This window comes from Eucalyptus grandis, chromosome 1 (genome assembly GCF_016545825.1).
Source record: "Eucalyptus grandis isolate ANBG69807.140 chromosome 1, ASM1654582v1, whole genome shotgun sequence".
Lineage (NCBI taxonomy): Eukaryota > Viridiplantae > Streptophyta > Magnoliopsida > Myrtales > Myrtaceae > Eucalyptus > Eucalyptus grandis.
The window spans coordinates 8,411,347-8,435,391 of NC_052612.1; the positions used below are offsets into that span (position 1 = coordinate 8,411,347).

Genomic DNA, 24,045 nt, shown 5'->3' on the forward strand with positions numbered 1-24,045 from the left:
GTTGGAAACTATAACCTTCATGACTGGAGATTTTACGAGTTCTTTGAGTAATTGTTAGTTGTGCTAACTACATAAAGTATATGTCATAAAATGTCATATGATTATTTTCACATATGTAATTCTACCATATAATTAATGTTGACCATGTGAATAATTTTTAATTACCGTTAATATCATCGCACTATTTTCAGTAGGAGAGAAATGGCACGATAATTATTATAACAATCGATACTACCATATCAAATCCGTATCCAATACACACATAATATGATCATTATTATGCCCAAGCATGTTAACCCAACATGAGTACTGATATGAATGCGGTGTGACATTGATCTGATAAAAGTACATTAAATCCCTTTTAACTTTACAAGGAAAATACGAAATGCCTTCTAAAATAAGTTGCTGCTATGTGGTAGGATGTCATCGGCCAGATTTTCATTTGCACATGCCTCATGTTACTTGACACAATTGTAATGGTCCTACTCAATTTTGCAAAATAATAATGTCCATATGGGCATAGAGGGTATCGCGTACTAATTTTCTAAGAAAATATCAAAATTTTGTTACCAAAAAATGAAAGAAAATGGCAATTATCTACAAAATTAAACATCGAGCTTTCGCCTCAATCCAAAACAAATGTAATAAATCCATCATTAAATTATCGTTTTAAGTACTTTTTTTTTTTGTAATCATTCACAAAAATTTCTCAAATTTATTTTTATTATTATAAAAACCTCATCATCTTCCCATTCCGCCTCCATCCACCGCCTCCACCATTTCACACCTCTCTCTCTCTCTCTCTCTCTCTCTCTCTCGCTCACTCTCGCTCTAAGTCGGTCGCTCCCTCCATTACCAGGTGAAGCTCTCTCTCTTTCTCTCTCTAGGTTTTCTCGTCCCGCAGGTTTTTCCAACACCTTGCTGCTCAGGTAGCCTAGGGCTTCCGCATGATCATGTCTCCCGAGGCCATTCGCCTGCCGTCGAATTTGGATTTAGCTTGCCGCGTTTCGCTTTCCCGATGGGGTTTCTCGGAGGTTCGATGCTCGCGACCCGACGCCGGGAACTGAGAATTCCCTTTCAAAGTTCGCTCCTTTTTCGTTGAATGTATCCGTAGCGCGCCCTTTGACTGGTCGCTTACATGCCTCTGTCGTGTTCTTACTGAATGAGATGATAGCGTATCGGATGAATCATAATTTCCTGTGGTTCATTCTGTTCTGTCTTGCGATGACGAATGCTTTACGTTGGGAGTATCGATTGGGCCTTCGTTGATTGTGTGTAGGGGGCGCGGCATGTTTTGTGGTCGAGGCGGGAGCTGCTGTGTTTGGTGAAATATGAGTTGCGTTCAAGCTGCTGCCGCCGTCAAGCCGTATGGCTATCTCGTCTGCCGAGATAGGACGTCCCCCTCGCGCAGCTTTCGTTCCGCTCGTGTTCTGCCTGTCGATGCTAATCGCTCATCTGGGACATCTTTGAAGCTATCTGCCGAGAAGCTTGTGTCCCTGCAATTTGTGCCGGTGCCGAAGCACGGGCCACGTTTACCTGTGTTGAGCTACCGGCGACTGGTTCCTCTTGGCTTGTTTGGCGGCAAAGGAAAATCAGAAAGTGAGAACGAGGCAAGTCGTGTGTCTTCTTATTTGATGTTGGACAATGCTTATGGTAAATAAAGTGCTTGGATGGCATTTTGTACATGTTCACTGTATATCTGCTATGTTAAGCAGACCAGATAAGGGGTCCTCGATTATGCATAAAGTTTCATTGATTGCTCTTCCCCTTTTGATCTTAAGGCAGTTGAGCTGAGTGTGCATCTCGTTGCACCTTATCTCTTGAGATCATTCAAGTTGATTGAATAAATTTTTAGTTTGTGCCAAGTTATGTATGGTTTAGGGCAGTGAAGCCTGCTTTTAAAACTAAGTCAGGTTAATGCCACAATCCCAAAGGTAGGTTGTGCAAAATCTATAGTTATTTGTCCTACGCTATCTCTATTCTGAAGTTTTTATTAAGAGCTTCTATGTTTTTGACTTTTTCTTTGGCTTGATGAAAACAATGTCCTCTCTGTAATGATATATTATCTGTCTTGCTTCTGTTATAATCATGGAAAAGGAACTCTAGTGTGAATGGAACTCATTGTAGTGATGCTAAAGGGAAATTAAAAGCTGAGGAATCCTACTGAATTATGCAGAGGACAGAAAACCTTAGAGCTGGGGAAAAGGAACTGGTTTGGCGCTAGATCTGGCTGAAGGTTACCAAGGGTTGGTTCTCGGTTCTTGCCTTGGAATTGACTCAGTCAGGCCATGCACAGCGCTCACTCTTAGAAAGAGGAACTCTAGAGAGAATTTTCAGTCAATGCTCCATTATTAATTCATCCCATGACAGACGTTTTTCATTTTTCATGCAAAGGGACATATTCTATTGTCTAAAACCTTATGTTTCACGTGTCTATTATTTGAGGAAGGGCAAAGGTGGAAATTTTATTTTGTAATAAACAGGAAGGGCAAAGGTGGAAATTTTATTTTGTAATAAACAATCTGCTGTCGGGTTCTTTTAATTCTGCTCTGTTCTGTTCTTCTTTCCGCGTCAAGGTACGCGGCGATATTATGACTTGCCTTATTTCCTTCTTGTTTCATTCCATTGTCGCTGTTATTTGTGACTTTGATTGTCCTTTTATAAGCTTTACAAGTAGATAAGGGAGTTATTTATCTGTTTAGGGCCTACTTAAACAAGCTTCCTGTGTAAGATGCCTCCCTCCTCCTCCTCCTCCTCTCCCCCTCTTTCTTGTTTTTGCTCTGGAAGGTTCTGATGAGAGGATTTGGTTGTCATTAGGGTTCAGCTTGGAAGTCTCTTGAGAAAGCAATGGGAAGTTTTCGCAAAGACCCATCAATCGAGGATGTATTGAGGCAGCAAATTGATAAACAAGATTTCTATGATGATGGAGGTTCTGGCAAAGGACCAACAGGAGGTGCTGGAGGTAGCAGTGGGTGGCAGTGGCAGTGGTGGAGGTTTTGGTGGAACTGACGATGAAGGTTTTGCTGGGATCATGGAAGAGACGCTGCAAGTAGTTTTGGCAACACTTGGTTTTATATTTCTGGTATAGTATTTTTACTTGCTTACAAAATACGAAATTTATGGTCCTTCCTATTCCTTTTTTTTCCCCAAGTAATGAATTACTGGGACAGTTGATAAGAATTGTTAGTATATATCGAGCTTAATAACATCCTGCAAGAGGCAATTCAGTTAATTACACGAAGCTTAAGATAATCTAATCCTGTAAGTATGTGTAAGCCTGCTTGATGTACTCAAACGTGACAAATAATGAGGGGGTACTTAAGGGGAAAAAATGTTGGTACGTCCATAGATTGGCAACTGCAGCGATAGTGGGGGTTGTTGAGAATTGTGGCAGAGGAGGATGTTATCTGCGACTGAAATTTAAGTTCATAGTCATAATGGCGTAGGAGTTAAAGGTAATGCTAGCGAGTAGTTATGAAGTAAGTAGCATTGGTGGTGGCGCCGATTCTAGAGAGGAAGGCGATTGCCTGATTAGTGCTTGCTAGTGGTGCTGTCGGATTTGTTGGTGGTAGTGTCAATATAGAGGAGGTGCTGGTAATGATGGTAGACAGAGGGAATCATGTCTATCTCATAGTTTGTGCTTTGACATGTTGATATTGATAATGTAAATCTCATTTTTTGAAGACTGCTTTATCACTGTCCCATTAATGCTTTAATGACAGTCCAAATTTACATTTCAAATAATTGCAGAAATAATGAGATTGGTTTCTTCAGTGGAAAAGAAAGAAAACCCTCAATTACATCGACACTGGACTAAATTGGTATATAGTGAAGTTGTAGATTGTAAATTGATCTTGAATATGGACCACTTGTTTGAAAGGTCCATTTGCAGTCTGCTATGTCAGATGTTATACCAATTATATAGATTAGTGTAGCATTACTCTTTACATTCAGATGATAAACACAAATCTTCTATCAATGATCTACAGTTTGTACCCCATGAATTTATAATAGTACATCATGGTGCCTGCTGAAGTTCATGTGATATCATTACTGTCATACGCATATAGCTGATTTTTATTTCTATGCTTTTGTTCCATCTGGTGTTATTTCTTATTGTCCTCGTTGACAAACTAATTTGACCATTCAATGCAGTATATCTATATAATATCTGGAGAGGAGCTGTTTCGGCTAGCTAAGGATTACATGAAGTATCTTTTTGGAGGAAGTCAGAGCGTTAGATTAAAACGTGCAATGTACCAGTGGGGAAGATTTAAGAAGAAGATGACAGAGAAGGAAGAGGTTGATAAGTATTGGTTAGAGAAGGCAATAATTAATACCCCGACCTGGTGGGATAGTCCTGAGAAGTACAGGCGCATGGCAAGATCCATCCTAGAAGATTCTGACCAACGTTCGGGCTATGATGATGAAATCTGAACAATTCTTCGTCTTGCCAATTCATTTTATATGAAAGGCGAGATCGTTCTAAGCTTCTAGTTCTGCAGTGATCCAAAGCTCAGTCTTGGTAGACGATGAGAAAGCTGTCTCGTGTAATTTCTACAGTCATGAAGATTTTTGTGCAAAATTTCACAGAAAGGTTGATTTTCTCTCATTACGTGGGAATGCTCCATCAAGAGACAATTTTTGCATACTTAGGATTCTTATGTTTGAGGGAAAATGTTTCTTGATTTTTCAATGTTTGGATGATGGAAATTTAATCGATTTATGAAAAGGTTTTTTATGGATAAAAATTAAAAAGCTTAGGTTGGGAAAGATTACTTTTTAGAAAGAAGTTATTTTACCTAAATCATTAAATAAATGAAAATTATTTTCCTTAAAAATTATTTCCATAGAAGACATTTTCTTTCTGGTTCTTTGGTTTGAAGGAAAATTATTTTTGGGAAATTGTGTTTCGACTTTTTGGTGTTCGGATGATGAAAACTAATCAATTTATGGAAAGCATTTTTCATGAATTGAAATTAATAAGCTTAAATCAAGGAAAACTTATTTTCTCTTAAGATGGAAGTTACTTTTCGTTGACTATCATATAAATGAAAACCATGAAAGTCATTTTAAATTATCAGGAAAAATAATTTCCTCATAACTAATCAAATACATGAGAAGGCCCAAAATAGAAAATGAAAAGTTCAAATGCATGAGAAGTTGAACTCTTATGTCGTTCTGTCTCGTCGCATTATGAATGACACGAGTTCAAGTCGATTCAAAGCGTTAAAAGTCGGGACTTAGGAGGCTGCTTCACCCAGCGAGGACTTCTCCATTTCCACTTTTTTTTCCCCTTTTGATTCGTTTTCATTTCTGCCATTGGTTTTGTCATTTATTAGCTTAGGCTGCTACCTAGTAGTCAGAATTTTTGTAATATTTGATATCATACATAGATACACATTACTTATGTCTATCTAAAAATATTCCGACTTTTAGATTCTGCTTTGGGGGCGTCTAGAAATTCCCTTCTATCAATCTCCCAAGAGTTTAGAAACTATAAAATACAAACTTGAAAAAAGTCAGATTGTGAGAGCAACTCCTGTTTGCTCTTTCATTTGACTTGCATTGCACCTTGGTTGTTCTTCTGATTTTGTGTGCTGATGGCTGTTTATAAACACCAAGTTGCTGCAAAAGTCAAAGGCCAAAGGAAGCACGGCAAAATAAATTTTGCAGGTCAGCAGCAAGCAACTTGCTGCCGCCCATGCTATCAGCTTCAAAATTTGCGGCCGAAGCTTCCACGTACCTATACAATAGAGTTTCTCGAAATTGTCATTTTGCATTTACACCATCGTACGCACCCACCCACTATTCCTCATTCATTACAAGCTAAGTCAAACAAAAGAAAAAAAAAGAAGATGAATAAAAAAAGACGAAAGGACATAATTTGATTTACGCTATCCTTGAACTTTTATTTCTGAAGACTCGATAGCTTGCTGATGGTTATGGAGCCCAAGGGCTCGGACAAGCAAGGCTGAGTGCGCGCGGATAACTCTTGCGCGACGAAACGCATGGTGGGTCGCGAATTGGGACTCGTCCGGGTGCACGCCAGCGCCACCGTGACGATGGATACCACTTCCTCGGCTAGTTGGCAGGCCGGAGGAGGAAGGCGGGGGTCGAGTGCATCCTTTAGTAGCAAACTCGGGTCTTCCGATAATGTCGACGTTTGTGTCGTCTGTAGGGAGGAGAGAAGATCCCCCGGATGCTTCCCCATCATAATCTCTAGCGCCACTACTCCGAAGCTATACACGTCGCATTTGTCCGTCAACCGCATAGTTACTGCTAATTCTGTTTTTCAAGAAGAAGGATGAATCAATGTTGTGAGCATAATGTCAAAACTATATTTAAATTCCAAATTTGTATGACGCTCCAACGCAGACCACTTGTCATAACCTATACTTGCTCATCCTAAAACTCTTTTTTGAAATTATTTGAATGCAAATTCGAGATGTTAATTAGAACTATTTCATAATATGTAACCACGAAATGTATGAATAGACTCGATCATGTAACTTACCAGGAGCCATGTAGCCATAAGATCCAGCCACTGTGGTCCAATTGGATGAGTTCGGATTCAAGAGTCTGGCCGTCCCGAAATCTGAAAGCCGAGGCTCGAAGTCCTCTCGAGCAAGATGTTGTTCAAGGTTATGTCCCGATGGACGATAGGTGGCGAGCAATCGTGATGCAGGTAGGCGATCGCGTGAGCCACGCCTCGGACAATCTTCACCCTCGTACTCCAGTCCAGTTCAGATGCTCCTTTATCTCCATACAAGACCTTTGCCAAGCTGCCTCGCTCCACATACTCATAGACCAAGTAAATGCTACCTCTCCTGGAACAGAACCCGTGGAGCTTGATCACATTACGGTGTCGGACTTCGGTCAGCACACGGATCTCGTTCTCGAAACTCTGGAGGTTGACCATGGGGACGTCGCCCGATTCCAATGCGTTAAGCTTTTTGACAGCCACGGTTTGGCCGCCGGCCAGTTCGGCCTTGTAAACACTCCCGAACCCGCCTTTTCCGATGTAGTATTCTTCGCTGAAGTCATCGGTGGCCTTGGCGATGTCGTTGAATGTGAACTTCGCTCCCATTTCCCATATGATCGTCTCTGATTTCTTGTACTTCGTAAGACTCTCGATCTCTTCATCGAGATGCTTGTTTCGCCGCCGACGCACCAAAATCAGAGCAGTAAGAGTCACGAGAAGTAGTAAGCAGCAGATGCCAACAATCACACCAATCAGAACCTTTTTCCTATGGTCAGTTGATTTACTGCTTGAACGACAAGGCGATAATCCCGTCGCGTTTCCACACAAGCCCGGATTCCCGATAAAAGCATTCCCTGGCGCTTGTTGGAAGAGGCTACCACTAGGAACTGCACCCGTTAGCTCGTTGTACGATAAGTCTATGGAGCTTAAACTGCTCATGCTGGTGAGAGCAGCTGGGATTGTACCCGACAAGTTGTTATGCGAAAGATTGAGAAATTCCAAGCTAGTAAGCTTTGCTAAATTGGAAGGAATTGATCCTGCTAGTGAATTGTGGCTCAGATCTAGGAGAATCTGTAGCGAAATCAAGTTCCCGAGCTCTGGTGATATGTTACCTGACAGATTGTTGTTGCTCAGGTTCAAGCCCAGTAAATTCTTGCAATTCCCTAGCTCGTCCGGTATGCTACCGCTCAAGGCGTTCTCTGACAAATCAAGTTTACTTAGCTTCGATAAGTTTCCCAACGAGGTGGGAATATCTCCGGTCAAATGGTTGTTGCTCAAGTTCAGCGTGAGCATCTCCCCTAGATTTCCCATCTCATCGGGAATTTTGCCGGTCAATTCATTGCCGTACAAAGTCAGGACACCCAACTGGACAATCTCCCGAGCTCTGGTGGGATGCGGCCGGTGATTTTGTTACCATCTATCTGCAAATTGGTGAGATTCGTACACTCTCCCCATTCTGTCGAGAGATTCCCGACAAATCGGTTGTTGCTGAGGCTTATAAAGACAAGATTCGGATAAACACCGAAAGCACTCGTGATATCTGCAGTGAACTGATTGTCGTCTAGACGGACTCTCGTTAGCCCCGAACAATTCCTCAAGCAGTCGGGCAATGGTCCAGTGAAGTTATTCCCATTGGTGAGGAGTTCTTGTAGAGCGTAGCCGCTGCATAACTCCGTCGGCAATTCTCCAGTGAAGCTGTTATTCGAAAGCCTAACGTAGCTCAGAGAAGGGCTGTACTTGCCAAAATCATGTGGTATGCCTCCCGAGAAATTGTTCGTGAACAAAGAGAGTGACCCTAAGTTAGCAAGGCGAGAGATGGTCTCAGGGACCTCTCCATAAAGCTGGTTCGTGTTGAGGTCGAGAATGGTCACTGACGTGAGATTCCCGACCTCCGGAGGAATAGTCCCAGTGAGGTTGTTGGAGAAAAGCTGGAATTTCTGCAGCTTGCTGAGGTTCCACATTGTCGAAGGGATTTGGCCAGAGAGATTGTTCTGTGAGAGGTCTAACGCGAGCAAATTCTCAAAGCTCCCGATCCCAATAGGGATAGGGCCGGAGAGTGAATTGTGGTACAAGAAGAGGTAATTGAGCTTGGTCAGGCTTCCGATTTCCGGTGGAATTTGCCCAGAGAGAGAATTGTACTGCAGTTGCAAAGAAACGAGTTCCGTCCAATTTGTAAAGAAGTAAGGCGATAACTCACCTGACAGATGATTCTCGGCAGCTCCAAAGTCCGACAATCTGACCAGATTAGACAGAGAGAGAGGCAGCTCCCCGGAGATCGAATTCTGGGCTAGGGCTAAAAAGGTGAGGTTAGAACAAAGACCGAGCTCGGAAGGGATCGAAGAGTTGAAGCTGTTTAGTTGCAAATCGAGCACTTGAAGCTGCCTCAATTGACCAATGGAGCTGGGAATTGCACCTTCAAAGGAATTGTTGTACATCTCTATCATCTGAAGCTCAGACAGCAATCCCATGTCTCCGGGAATCAGACCGCCGAACAGATTGTTACCAATCCGGATCTCCTTCAGCCGGGAAAGTTTTGATATGTTTGAGATCGGCCCCTGGAGCGAATTGGCCGTGAGGTTGAGGTATTCAAGGCTCACCAGGTTGGCGTACACAGCCTCAGGAATTTCGCCGGTCAAAGCGTTTTGCGACAGGTCCAGGTATGTCAGGTTCTGGCAATTGGCCACGAAGCCCGGGAACTCACCGTCGAGCGAATTGAGGAAGAGGCTCAGGTAAGTCACCGACGGCATGGCGGAGAATTTTGACCAGTCAGGAGATTCCAAGTAGTTTGATCCAAGATCCCAGTGCCACACCTTCCCGAGATTGCTGATCTGGTAAGGAATAGTACCATTGAGACTGTTGTTCAAGAGGCTCAAGTACTGAATCTCTTGCAACTGGCCTATCTCCGGCGGTATGGCACCTTCAAAGAGATTGCTCCCCAGTTCCAAGAACCCGAGCTTCGAGAGATTGCCGATCGAGGACGGTATCGGGCCCACGAGATTGTTGCTGCTGACGTCGAAGCGGGTCAGGTTCGGGAATGAAGCGAAGTCGAGCGCATCGAGCGTGCCGCTGAGGCTTGAGCCGGAGAGGCTGATCTCCGAGACCGACCCGCCATTGTTGCAGGCGACGCCAGTCCAGCTGCAGAGACGGGTGATGTTGGTGAGGGACCAGGAGCTCAGAGAAGGAGGAGGAGGAGGAGGAGGAGGAGGAGGAGAGAGGGAGTTCTTCCATTTGACAAGAGCTTGCGCCTCCGTGGTCGGTGACGGTGAGGCCTGAAATGGAAGCAAGAAGAGGAGACAGGGGAAGAGGAAGAGGGAGAGAGGGTGGGTTGCGGCTGATTTTGTCATGCCTAGCAAGATGCTGTCGGACTTCACGAGAAAATGAGCACCAAAGGGTTTTTGGGCTTTTTTTTTCTTATTACTTAAATTAATCATGTTGTTCTCGGGACCTCACGTGGATTCGTAATACAATCTCGTTTCACTGCTGAGTTTTGACTCACCGATCCTCTAGAGTTCCTGACCAATCAACCACCTGTTCAAGATAAAAGAAGAAGATAAACGTGGAGAAAATAAAGAAAATATTAGGTGCGCTGGGCGCTCCACGTCACCGTGCGCCCGCCCAATCAGGATGCGAAACGTGTCGCCACCTGGAGCCTGGGTCCCGCTTTTTTTTTAGCCAAATTTTTGCCTTCTCCTTCTCTCTCTTCATTAATCGCTGCGTCCTTTTCTGTCTTCTCCCGCCCTTTGAATTTGAAGTGCCCTCTCTCTTCTCTGTCTTCTCCATCAAGCCGCACGAAGTCTCTCTCTCTCAAAAATCCCTCCTTCCCAATAGCCCGCCGATCGCATCCAGCACGACGCCTCCGCCGCCTCCGGCACGACGCCTCCGCTGCCCTAGAGACATTCCCTCAGGCTGCACGAGGCCCTCTTTCAAATATCTCTCAGGAGCCCGCCCGTCGCATCTCGAGTTCCGCCATCGCCACTCCCTCAAGCCGCACGAAGCCTTCTTTAACAAATCTCTCCCTCCTAGAAGCCCGCTTGTCGCACCCGAGCTTAGATCCGCCGCCTTTGACACATCGCCTCCGCCTCCGCTATCGCCACTCCCTCAAGCCGCATGAAGCCCTCTTTCGAAAATCTCTCCCTCCCAAGAGCTCGCTCGTCGCAGCCGAGCTCAGATCCACCGCCTCCAGCACATCACTGGTGCTTCTGGTGCTTCCTCATCCCGCCCCGCATTCATCGTTGGTGCTTCGTGTCTTTGGGTCTATAGTGTACTCATCCAACACTATGGCCGTGAGCAAATGGGTTGTGCTCACACATGGTAATTTCATCGCCATGTGCGAGCTCTTTGCAAGGTTCGAAGTTTCTTAGTACGAGTACCCGAACTCCAAGAATGTATATTTGGTTGTCCCGCCAATTTTTCACATATATGGTCCGTCTCTGTCTTGGGACTGTTGTCGTTAGGGTGTACGCTGTGGTTGTGATGAGGAGGTTTGATCCCAACATGGAGGTTAAGGTCATCGATAGGTATGGAGCCATCCATTTCCCTATGGTTGTGATGAGGTTCAATTCCAATGAGGTTGGATCCTCATTTTATTATGATCTCGGAATATCAAGTATCTCGAGCAAATTTAAGTGGGATGAACTGCAAAGTTGAGCCTGTATTTTTTAGCAATTCAAACCCGTCAATGGCGTATGTTTAGATTTATCATGGTAGGATATATGTCATTGTGGGAAACTCAATCCTAGTTTAGGGACACGATGTACCTTTTACTTGCAAGTCAATAGGAAAATTTTGAACTTGATTGATATAACATGTGCCATTAAGCACGTCAAAGACAGAGAGATGCGAGAGAGAAGCGGTGACACCTACTCCCTCTCCATTTTGGCTAGCAAAGAGTGCTTGAGATGGAACCCATTTCTCCACATTTCCAGTGATTTACTTTTATACGTACGGAGTTTGTGAAAGAATTCAGAAACGCTTGAATTTGAGATAATGCACTATATAAATGTCCGTACGGTTACACAAGCATTGCTCATGACTCGTTTGAATGTTTTTTTTTTAATTACAAGTAGGACAGGAATTCTTTCAGATCCATCATTAGATCTTAATATAGAGGAGTCGCTGGAGCACTTATAGTTTATGACATCACCTAGTATGTAAAATTTGAAATGAGAGTGTCTGTCTGTTTTTTTCTGGGAGGGATAGAAAATGGGTTAGAATGATCACCTTACATCTTGTGTCCAGGTTAAATAACTTCCTTAGACATTGAGTAACTTCGTAATATGGATGTTGCCACACGGTAATGAAAGCTATGCAGCAAACTAAAAAGGGGAGAAAATGTGATCAGATTATGAGGCCAAGCAACCTATGACAAGAGAATATTTACGTTTGAATTTGATGTTATCATCCTTCATTTGTTTTTCCTTATCCGCATCGACCAATTCACTATACCTTACTTGCTTTGATTCATGAACATTGGTATTTTTCTTTTCTCTTTGGTGGTGATGGGTTTGGTACAAAAATGCTCTTCGGGGGGCCAGAGGGGGAGCGTGTCCGCTTATGAGTTTTTTGCCACCATTGTTAGTGCAAATGAAAGCAAACCACGCATGATGCTCTGTTCTAAAAGGGCTGCTATTTAATTTGCTTCATGTTCTTGTTTAAAGGTTTGAAGGGATCATGACTCTAAGCCAAGGGCAAGCAGTGATTGCTGACATTTTGCTCTGCATTGGCCTTGCTAGCGTTGGCCCGATTCCTACAATAACTGATTACGGACATTCGTAAAAACTGGTTTTGGATCACTGCATTGAGGCCCTTAGCGTAATTGAAGATTGTTTTCCATTGAAGAGTTTGAGTTCTAGTGTTCCTCATCTTGGAAGAGTGGAAGTCATGTGTGAATAGGCTAAACCCTTGATATGGAGGTGAGCAATGAGGAAGGAGCTAATTAAGGTAAAGATGATAGTGGCGGAAGACTAGACGCTATTAGAGATCATTGTTCAGGGGATTGATCAGCAAGTTGAGCAGATGAGGAAGGAGTTTCAGCTCAGTGAGAAGGGCATGGTTTATTTAAAAGGCATATTCAAGAGATGACCAACACCCTAGCACGGATGGGGTGTTGGTCATCCAAGACTTGTAGCAATACTTACTTTGCGGGGCCATGCTGTTACTAGGAAGCTTAATTCTAATGGTAAGGTCAATACTATGCAGACTCGCACAACCTAAACGAAGTTATTGATTTTCTTATTGTTGCCGGATTCTAAAAAGGTTCATTCATATAGTTCATATATGTAACGTTGTGACTATCTAGATGAGCCGCCTCAATTTGAACAAGCCTGAAAGAAAAGTGCTAGAAAGCATTTGCCTGATTGGATCGAGCATTTTGATGGCCATGATGGACGGTGAGTATTGCTATGAGATGATTTTTTTTTCAGCTGCATCTTTTTTTTGGTAAGATTTTCAGCTGCATCTTTTGTGTTAATGAAAAGCAAAGAATCAATGTTTCAATTTCTTACTACTTATGAGGTGGACTACGGTTAGATGATGTTTTTACCTATTGTCATTTTTTTTTTTTTTTGGTTGGTGTTTTGCTTAATTGTTGATGGGGCACCAAACAAGTTCCCATTGTCTAAACGCATCAATTATCTAGTTGAATATGACAATATGCTGTTTTAAGAAGCTTCTTTGTATATTTTCTTCATTCTACAATAAGCATGTGGCAGGTTTTAATGCAAACTCAAGTCACTTATGTTCATTCACATGCACGATGGTGCAGTTGCTTTGATTGGCATAGGTTTTACTGTTGTTACTAGTTTTAAAGAAGCAGCATACCATGCTTGGCTTTGGCTACTATAACTTGATCAAGAGATTGGAATGGACAAAACAACACCTGTGGAGCTAGCCAACCACTTCCGTGGGTCCATTGGGTCAAAAAATCCTCCTGTGCTATTCCAAAGGACAGCACTGAAAATGGGTTTAAAGGATAGATGGCCAGTTGTTTGCTGTGAGATAGATGATAACCACTTTTCAAATGGCTATGGTCATGCTTTTGGTAAAGTACTTATGCCCTGTCCTGTATAGTGTTATTTTGGCCGGTGAACTTGTATGTTGAGTGTATAATAGTTGGCAGATCTAAGCTCTAGAATCTCTTCTTGGTTATTTATTGTGGTGTATATTTACTTCTTCGCAAAATGAGGATATGTGTTAGAGAGATGCATTCTAGGAAGCCTCAACTTTACCGAACTCGCATATATGACGAGCTTTGGGAATCAAAGCCAGAATCCCATTCTAGCTATACCATTGATAGAATATTTGTTGGATGAAGCGAAAGATCTGAACATCAATAGAATCCCTGTACAACCTGTGCATCCAGATGTCAAAGTCATGGTTTTCATCTGCCTCAATCTTCTTTTGCTAATTGTATGCTTATGTAAATTTTGCTCATGGAACCTGATTGGAGTAACTTCAGTTTCTTCCTTTTCTGGATGAGCAATATGATGGTTTTACTCATTATCAAAAGAGCAATTCCGTTGATGCTTCTCTTCGGCTTTTGACAGTTTGGCTTGCCTTTCCTTTTTGTCATGCTTAATGTTTCTCTCTTTGCAGATGGAGGACTTTAATGGCAAAAGTTGATACTAGTTTTAAAGAAGCAGATATCATGCTTGGCTTTGGCTACTATAACTCGATCAGGGAGATTGGGAGGGACAAAACAACACTTGTGGAGCTAGCCAACTGATTTTGCAAGTCCATTGGTTTGAAAAATCCTCTTGTGCTATTCCGAAAGACAGCACTGAAAATGGGTTTGGAGGATATTCCCGGCATCCGAATTTGCAAGCGATCCTTGTTTTGGTGACATCCAAGCCTTGGATAAATATGAAATGGCTTTTTCATGTTGGTTCAATGCTTATTCAATTAACTTTGTTATTAGAGAATAGTGCTCGTCATTAATAAAGAAGAAAGTGATCAACCAAGGATAATCAATCAGGAGACATGGTGTTCCCGATGTCCTGCTTCTTCTCTACTTCCATGGTCATTATCTTCAAGCTCCCTGTTTCATTTGTCCTGCCAATGTGGCATAGATTTCCCAGAACTTGTGGTTGAGCTTCTAAATGTGGAGTTACTCTTGCAGATTTATGAAGTGTTTAACTTGATATCAATTCCCTTGTTAAATCAATACACAAGACTTGATGTAATGAACAATTTCGTTCATAATGTGATTATTAACTCCTGTTGAAACTTGGCACTTTGAATTTTGAATCACATTGATGCCACTCACTTCTTTGTGCAAATTTGACGTTTTCCCCAAATGAAAGATGAGTTAATGTGAGAACAAGTTGAACAACATACGACGGAGATCAACTCTTGAAATTGCACTTTGAATTTATAATTTATTCTCTTGAACTATTGAATTCTCTCCTCCATGAAAAGTCTTCATGGAGATACCACATTCATAAATTAAATATCAAAATTCTCCTCATATTGCAATTGACAAATGAATCTCTCGTTACACAAAGTAAGTAAAGAAACCAAGATGAAATTTACTTACATTAACAAATGAATATTTCATCCTTCTAATGTTTACAATTCATACTTCAACTACTAAGCTAATAGGACACATGTTTGCGTTCACAAAACAAATTCCGAGAAAGAAATAAATCCAACATGTTTTATCTTGTGTAGAAGCATGACATTGGCTTGGTCTTGTTTGAAGAGAACTCTCTCGACTTTTGGCAACGGTTAGTCCTTTTTTGGGACTACAGGCTTGTTTTTCTCAAGTTTTAGAGCAGTTCCGAGCAGCTTTTTGCCTCGCGCAGCACCTGCAGTCAGGATTCTCCTGCACGTCTAGTTTTAACTTTCTCAGAACTTGCTTTGACCAGAGCAACTGAACCGGCAGACTTTTCAGCACTTAATGGCGAAGGAACAACATCCAGAGTACGTCCGACATCGTTGTTACTTGTCCTGGAAAAACCAACAATGGAAGAATGGACAGTGTGAAACATGGTGTAGGCTAGAATCACAAAAAGCAAGTTTCATCTCAGAAACGTACCGAGATGGCATGTTTGCGGTTCCTTTCATAATGGACTTGATATCTAAAAAGAATGATAAGCATGTCAAAAATCTGAGAAAGTATCCTTACCAAAAGAAAGAAGTAAACTGAAGAGCACCTTGCATAATCACCCAAAAATATAAGAAAAAAACTTAGTAAATGGAGCAAAAGCCTCCACATATGAAAAGCCAATACAGCCCATGAAAACAATAGAGGAAGCAGACAAGTCAAATGCCTTTCACTTTAGCCCACGAGTAAAAGGAGGCCGAATCAACAAGAGAAAGCTTGCTATACAGGTTTTCTCCAGTAACCAAGTTGTTGTAGGATATATGGATTGTCACGATCCTGATTATATAACAGGAGAATGCATCAAAAAGTATCAATTAAAACTGAACAATGGCTTGGGCATGGGAGGGTTAGAGGTCACTGCCGTGTACTTAATCAAGTATAACGTTTTGTAATTATCATGTGTATCGCTAGTGTTCAGCTTTGGCTTTAAAAGTAAAAGAAAAAATCCTCTCCTAAAATTATCAAGGTGTGGTACTCCCTGAAAGTAAAAGTAAACAACTAGGTTGAGTAGCATCCTCTTCCATGCAATACCTATAAATAATTTCAGCCAAACAAACTAATCCATCTAATGATGATAAAGCAGCCAAGAGGGGCTTGAAACTCTGATTACGAAAGGTATGAACAAATGCTGTTCCTAATATCTAAGGAAAACATTATTGTTCATTTCAGAAGCTTGGCACCACAATCAATTGAATCTGTTTAAGAGGGTAATTGATAATAGTAGACATTACGGTATATCTGTACTAATTGCTCAGATTTATTTTTCATTCTTTGTATCCTCACGAATTATTTTTGAATTCTTTCAAAAAGAAAAAATTGCACAGTTATTCACCCTTCAGCAAAATGAAGTTTCTAGCTAACATTGTCATCATAATATATCAAGAAAGCACAAAACCCAGAAAAGCAACAAGAGAGGGTGCGTGGAATTCAAACCGCACAAGTGAGAAATATTGAACTTCAAAACATCATTTTCCTCGACTTTGAAATGCGTCTTTCAGAACCTTCAGAAAATCCAATGGATTGTCGACCTTTTCCTGTGTAAGTTCGACAAAAAAATCCAAAGATCCCACGCAGATTTTCGATGAATTCCTTCCTGATTCATGCACCAAATCTCGTACCTACATAAATAAGCATGTGGAAGCACGATTACATCAAGACAAGACGTACACATTCAAAACACCTAACTTGAAGCTATTTATGGTGAGTAAAAAAGAAAAGAAACCTGTTCATTGTGGAGTTCAAAAACTGTGACAGAAAAGTCATATCTAGATGTAGCAGTTGCATCTGAATTCACAAAATCGAAGAACTCCTTGAAACAACAAGCATACAGACCACGATCATGGCTAGATCCTTCCTGAAAAGCATCAAAAAACACCATCATGTCAACTTCCATATCAGAATTTTGTGGAATGACATGGTGGGTGAACGTGGTTCATCATAATGTTACAAAGGCCCCCGTTCAGATAACTATGATTGCCAAAGATCAAACCAATGACAATAAGATCTAAGAAATGCAAGCAGCAGAACTTTTAGCTCCTTAAATTCAGACATGACATAAGACCAATATCTGACAGAAGTATCTGCATTAATGGACCGTGCCCGTAATGGCAGCCATACATGCATAATTCACAAAACACGTCCTCATTCCAGATCAATACCCTTTTGAATGCAATAAGAATAAAAAACAAAATACTTTATTTAAAAAGCCATACCCAAATATTTGGATATTTAGCTCATAGGGAGATAATATTCAATGGGAGCATGTTTGAGAGAGAGACCATAGTGTGCATCTTTCCTGAGTTACTTTGTCCATAAGCAAATATTGACACATTAAATCCATCCAAAGCTGATTGAACCAACAGTTGAACATCATTAAATATGTCAGCTGCACATGCACCAGTCCTACTGTAAGATAACAAACCTCCATGCAAACCACCAGCCATGTAGCTAGTATATACCAAAATTTTTTCAAATGCTGCCTGTTATGTAACAAAATTAATCATTTTCTAGCTCACCCTGTCCAACATGAGGTCCATACACCCTATCGAATTCATAATCTTTCTTAGGATTGGTACGGTCTCATCACTAGTGTCGACACGGATAGTAATCAAGGAATTCTACAGCAGAGGGACCTTTGTCTTCAAATAATGGTCTCGAACGACAGAATACCTTTATGTTCCCTGAAATTAAAAGCATCTTCAAATCATCATAGGAAAGGAAAATACCCATAAATTTCTGACCAAAAACTTCGTACAGCCTCAAAAAGGGAGGACTGGAAATTGAAGAGAAGAGCTGTTGAAACAAATTATTATAGTAAGAGAAGAGAGCACACAAAGAACAGAGGAATTCCCTATCTTGATCGATTTATGTGCTTCCATTAGAGAGTAACCAATTGAACTATAGTCCCTCAACAACTAACTAACAAATAGCCCAACTTCTAAACCAAACAGTTAATTAACGTGTGTGCACCTCCTGCACTCATAGCCAACCAAATGGCTTGAAGATGATCTGTCCTTCTCACTCAAAACACTATTAGTATAACTTAGGTCGACCAATCAAGTGATTGGGCAATCAATGGTGAATTGATGATGTGAAAGGAGTCCAAATGGAAATTATATCATGGGTGAATGGACTCTTGTCTGAAAATCATATTTCTTGGGAGTTCTTCCATAAGTTTAATCTAAGAGACTCAATTTCTATGTAACCATCAATCAAAGTATCAGACTGATCCTAACGAAGGAGGAAGAACATACAGAGTAAAAAATCATTTTCGTTCTTGATATCTAGTCTCCATTTACAGATTAACGAATCTCTGAAGCATAATGAGTCCTTAACTAACAAACAGCTCAATTTTTCAGATTAACAACGATCAGAAATGCATCACAAACTGGCAGCTGTTATCTCAAGTTAATCTGCACTTCATCGCTAAAACTCTATCAGTCATATTCCAACTCGATCTTACTCGTTAAACTCAAGTTTTGTTCTCCAACTACACACTGCAAAATTGCCATACAAGCAAGCTATCTCTACGCATCCATCCAACAGGAACATCATCCCGAAAATGAATTGCAATTCAAACAATAAATTTTCTGAATTATCAGCTCATATCCAAGTACTTCCACTCCACGTGCTTCGTGTGGAAAGTGGGAGAACTCAATTAAGAAACCAAAGACTGACCTTTGGATTTCAACAACTCATTGAACAACTTCCTCTTTCTCACTGACGAGCGGTGCTATCCTAGCCTCACCTTCAAGGGCGACTTGATCTGACACAAAGCACAGAACCTGTCAAAAACCGAAATGAGAAAGCAAACGTGCGTCGAGGCACAACAGACGCCGCACCGCCTCACCTAGTTTCCGCATCTTGTCTGCGAGAACGCTGAGGTAGCGCGTCACTCGATCGAGCTTCGCGTTGGAATACTCCTGCACTTCGCTCGCCTCTTGTCTCAGCTCCAAGTAATCCTGCCTCGCAAGCTGCATCCGGAAATCGCTCTTCTCAGAGTTCGGCAACAGAGAAGGAATCGACCGAAGCAAGAAGCAAAAATTCGAAACAGGCAAATCCCCCAACTTAATCGGGAGCCAAAACAGAGCGCGAGAGACGATCGAAGAGTTTCGGAAAAACCTGGACATTGTCCGCGAGCCGCTGGACCTTGAGGCCAGCAGGAGCTCCGAGGGCGGCGGCGGAGATCGAGTACCGCCGGACGAGGAGGCGGGGGGCGCTCGGCTGGTGCTGGTCGTCGGCGTCGAAGGAGGCGGAGGTCGACGACGACTTCCGCGGCTCGAAGCCGCTCTGGACCTTGGAGGCCAGCGGGAGCTGCGAGGGCGGCGAGGAGGCGGCGGCGGCGGAGATCGAGTACCGCCGAACGAGGAGGGCGCTCGGCCGGTGCTGATCGTCGGTGTCGAAGGAGGCGGAGAAAGATTTTGTGAGAGAGACTTCGTGCGGGAGAAGACAGAAGAGAAAGGGCACTTCAAATGCGAAGGGCGGGAGAAGGACGCGGCCATTAATGAAGAGAGAGAAGGATGCGGAAAAAATTTGACTAAAAATAAAAGTGGGACCCGGCTCCACGTGTCGACATGTGTCGTATCCTGATTAGGCGGGGCGCACGGTGACGTGGAGCGCCCGGCGCACCTAATATTTTCTCATAAACGTGGGTTGCATTTTCATCGACGTGCTGCCTGACTTTCTTCGATTTTGAAGTAATAAAGAAAGGAGCAGTTCACAGGGTTGCAGAGAGATGATGACTGGCTGGCTGGCTGGCTGGCTGTCTTTATGTGCTGTGCTTTTTTTTTTCAGGTTTTTGGTTCAGACAAAAAGGCCAAGAGAAAGTGACGAACTGGTGGTCTCCCACGCGAAGTTTGACCCTTCACCGTTGTTTCAGACCTGCGTCCTATTCATTTGTAAAGAGGAGTAATTTCCGGTGGAGGACCACGTGATTTAATTTAGTCTGCTGAATACTAATAAAGTATTGTAACTTTTATATGACATTCACTTAATTTTAAGAAAATGATTACTTGAATATCATGACTTTTTAAAAATATTCATCCAAGTGTCAAAAGTCCGAAGTAATATGGCACTTGCGGTGAAAGTTCTTTTTATATTTAAATTATGACATTCAAGTGATTGATTGAAAAATTATATGACACTCAAGCAACAAGAAAAAAAGTTATGACATTTGAGTAAACACCGCACATAAGTTGTCACGCCCATCCTCGGGCACGCACACATCCTTTCTACTCTTGGTCGATTTTATAATGCGATATAAAGACTATGTATCGCCGACCCTTTCATTATTTAAGACGCGCTACGGAGCGGTTAAAATCCCTGCATAATAAAACAATAGGATAGAAAAACGGGGTCATATTTCTCATATTGAAACTTATAACCAAACTTTTATGCAAAACACAAACCAGAGCATTTCACAACTTCTTACTCTAAACTCTATTCACATCAATTGAAGTTCGCAAAAGAAGATGGAATCTCAACCTATCCGGGTCGTACTCAAGACCCCCTTCAGAATTATCTTCTTCTTCCAAAAATCATTTTCCTCAAGTTCGCCTTCATTGGTCTCCTTCTCAGACTCCTCCTCCTCAGCTCCTCAACGGAGTCCTGAAATGTTTTTCCCCAAACTGGGATGAGACTACGTCTCGCCGGAGTTCTACCCCACTAAGCCCGATTAGTAAACCATTATACTACAGTGCCTAAACACGCATAGGGCGGATGACTTACCTTGGCCTCGCATTCCATCGCAAGTCAGCACATAATTCGCATACCTTATGTATAGAAGCGATACCTCCAAGAATTGAAACGCATCACTCAACTCAATAAATCACAAGGTCCAGATTATAAGGCCAAATCGTTATGACACGTCCCATTCCATGTCACACAATTTTGTCTCATAATCCGCGCATCAAACTCAACCATCATGCGTTCCAATTGTTAATTACACCTCAAGGGTACGGCCAACTCTATTGGCGGTCTTCTGGCATTGCCAGCGTCGTCTCCCCGCGAGCACGGCAACGTCTCTCAATTAGACGGCTTCCCGAAGGGGCATAGTCCCAATCTCATGCGACCCGCTACCTAATGCATGGGTAACCCGAAAAGGGATTTAGTAACGTCCGGCATAATTGCTCGAGACTCGGTTCTCTTAACCAACACACGACCACTCAATATCGGCCCGGGACCGTGCATTGCACTCAAATGCCTCCATTAAAATAGTGATCCGCGCTATTTCCTTCATTATTAAAAACATCCCGAAAATAGTCGTGTGTGGGTACACGGTCAATTGAACAAGACCGATACTTATCTTTTTCAAACCCCACTATTTGATATAGTACTAAAAATCCATTTTCGGTGTTAAAACCCGACACCGGGATTTTCGAATAAATATCAAAATCCACAACCTTTGGAATTAAATACCAAGAATCCAATCAGCACTCCATTTGCATAATTTAACACCCAATTGCAGAATTTAACCACGCCATTTACCAATCCATAATTCAGTCTCAATCAATTCCAATCAATTTAGAGTAAATCTCTAAAATATCACAATTTATTTAATTCCATACAACGTGGAGCTCAAATAAATAAACGGACTGCGCCACGACGATCAGCACGAAATTCCGGTCGTCGGCCATCAAAATCTTAATTTCGAAAAATAATTAATTAATTTATTAATTTCGAAAATTAAATAATTAATATTAAAAATTCAATTTAGCACAAAATAAAGCCCAATTAAATAAACGGACTTCACCACAGTCATCGGCATAAAATTCCGATTCCGGACCATCTCAGTTGAATTTTCGGAAAGTAAATAATTAATTAATTTAATTCCGAAAAATGATATTTAAATGCCAAAAATCACACTTAGGCCCGAATCGCCAAATTGAAGCCCAATTAGGGGTCGGAAAATTTCCGAGATACTTCCAACAATTAGTAGACCACGTCTACTTGCTAATTGCACAATCAATTTATTTAAATCACATCACAATTAACTAATAATTGCTAATTTATTCTAATCTAACAACCTAAATACAATTAATTAAAACTAAACCAACCTTAAAGCATAATTAGCCAACTAATCCAAGATTAGTGAGATTACTCACCAAATCGCGAGCAAATCGGATCAATCCGACGGCGGCGACGCGAGGAACAAAACTTCCCAAAGCGACTCGCGGACTCGCGGATCCAGGGCCCGGAAACGGCCCAAAAGCGGGCCCGAACCAGCTGGAAACCCATTTCCTGGGTTGCTGGTTGGCTGCGAAACAGGGGAAAACAGAGATGGTTAGGGGCGGAGAAGGGTTCGGGAGAGCGGGCGGTGCTCCGGGGAGGGCCGGTGGAGGTCCGGCGGCTTCAAACGGCGGCCGGAGGTGGCCAGATGGGGGTGGAACGAAGGTTGAGCAGAGGCTGAACCGTGCGGGGGAGCACGCCCGAGCGCGAGGGACGGCCGGCGGAACGCGCGGCGTCGCGCGGGAAAGGGCGACCGGTGAGCGGCTGAGCTTGGGCGGCGACGGTGGCTGCTCTGATCCCAAGCGAGCTGCTTCCGTTTCTGTTCAGCTAGGTCGCACGAAGAAGAGAGGAAGAAGAGGGGTTTCTATCACGTGGGGTGGGGAAGAAGAGAGAGAAGAGAGAGAGAAGGGAAGATGAGGATTGACCGGTCAAAAAGTAAATAGGAGAGAGAGAGAAGAGAAGCCAACTTCAAATTGGCAAGGCAAGTGTTCGGTGGGGGTTTCGCACGATGAGGAGGGGAGAGGAGAGAGAAAGAGGAGAGAAAAAGGAAAGAAAAGAAAAGAGAGGGGAGAGAGAAAAAGTAAATAAAAATAACACAATTATTCTTATTTTCTTTTCTTTTCTCTTTCCCTTTTTAATTCCTTTCGGATCTTCAATTTTCTTCCGACAATTTCTTTATTGAAATTTCGGACTCGTCAACAATTTGACGGACAATGAGACGAGGATCCTAAAAATAAGAATTATGACGCGCTTAAAATTCGATTCCGAAATCGAGTCAATTTCGTGGTTAAAAATCGATCGAGACGTGATTTTAGCTCAATCCAACCAATTAGGTAGCGTTTAAGGATTTTACAGTGATGCATCCCTCAACGGCTTTACCCAATAGGTTAGTTAACTCGTGAGTGATCAGCTCAGAGAAAAAGAACCGTAATCACGTTGACGAAGTGCCCATTTCACTTTATCGAAACGGGGTCGAATTTCAGGATGTCACATAAGTTATGGTTAGGGTGATCAATTCTAGGTTTGGGGTGGGAAATCGAAAATTGCTCACTGAGGTTCGATTCCACAAAATGGGAATCGAGAACCACCCATTAATTCCAAGACCTACCTCGGAATCAGACCATTGGTCTAGTCTAGTTTTTGAGTGGGTCCATAGAAACGAGAATTGAATCGATTTCCATGGGAATCGCCTAGAACCTCCCCCCTATTTTTTTTTTTTTTTTTTTTTTTTTTTGGTCGAAAGCTACTTTGATTAATACCTATTGATTGGGGGAGGCAAAGAAGGGTTCCAATTTATGAGAATCACCAATTGAATAGGTTTTCTTAGGAACTACCCAAAACCTGCCGATTTGGTTTGATTCAGGCAATTCTTAATTTTTTTTGTACCCATAGTTATGACACTTGAAATATGAAAAATAAAGTTATGGCACTAAAATGAGTACTGTACAAAAGTTATGACACTTGTGGTTCTCGAATACTAAAACTTCTTAATCATACTAATAATGGATTTATACTTAATAATTTGAAGATTTCCAATATGGTTTTGAAGTAATCGAAGTTCATCAATACAAAGATTTGCTTATTTAACTTCAATGGTTAATACCACCAAAAACCCTAAACTAATATACTTATAACTAATTTTATCATCATTTAATTTTTGTTAAATTTTTCTGTTAAATTGTTAAATCGGGTGACATGTGACAGCCAATAAGTGTATCAATTTGGGATTTTA

General features: G+C 42.0%; 1 protein-coding gene, 2 long non-coding RNA genes, 1 other non-coding gene and 1 pseudogene across 5 annotated transcripts; 3 read left to right on the forward strand and 2 right to left on the reverse strand.

Annotated features, from left to right (window-relative positions):
- Positions 1-773: 773 nt before the first annotated feature.
- Positions 774-4,649, forward strand: LOC104436974. Its single transcript, XR_005546990.1, has 4 exons — positions 774-859; positions 1,280-1,610; positions 2,818-3,082; positions 4,156-4,649. It is a non-coding gene; the product is annotated as an uncharacterized LOC104436974 (transcript).
- Positions 2,178-2,542, forward strand: LOC120289047. Its single transcript, XR_005546991.1, has 2 exons — positions 2,178-2,456; positions 2,495-2,542. It is a non-coding gene; the product is annotated as an uncharacterized LOC120289047 (long non-coding RNA).
- A 1,012-nt stretch (positions 4,650-5,661) lies between the features above and the next one.
- Positions 5,662-9,844, reverse strand: LOC104436983 (MDIS1-interacting receptor like kinase 2). Its single transcript, XM_010049847.3, is given in 4 exon segments — positions 5,662-6,288; positions 6,518-6,622; positions 6,625-7,854; positions 7,857-9,844. Coding segments are annotated over 4 exon segments (3,684 nt in total). The 5' UTR covers positions 9,829-9,844; the 3' UTR covers positions 5,662-5,911.
- Positions 9,845-12,623: 2,779 nt separating this feature from the next.
- On the forward strand, positions 12,624-14,126 carry LOC104437834. Of its 2 annotated transcripts, XR_005549679.1 has the most exons (4): positions 12,624-12,662; positions 12,783-12,873; positions 13,248-13,523; positions 14,078-14,126. It is a non-coding gene; the product is annotated as an uncharacterized LOC104437834 (long non-coding RNA). The 2 variants fall into 2 exon arrangements; XR_005549672.1 differs by lacking the exon at positions 14,078-14,126 and having other exon boundaries at positions 13,248-13,946.
- Positions 14,127-14,926: 800 nt separating this feature from the next.
- On the reverse strand, positions 14,927-19,589 carry LOC104430870 (annotated as a pseudogene).
- Between the last annotated feature and the right edge of the window lie 4,456 nt (positions 19,590-24,045).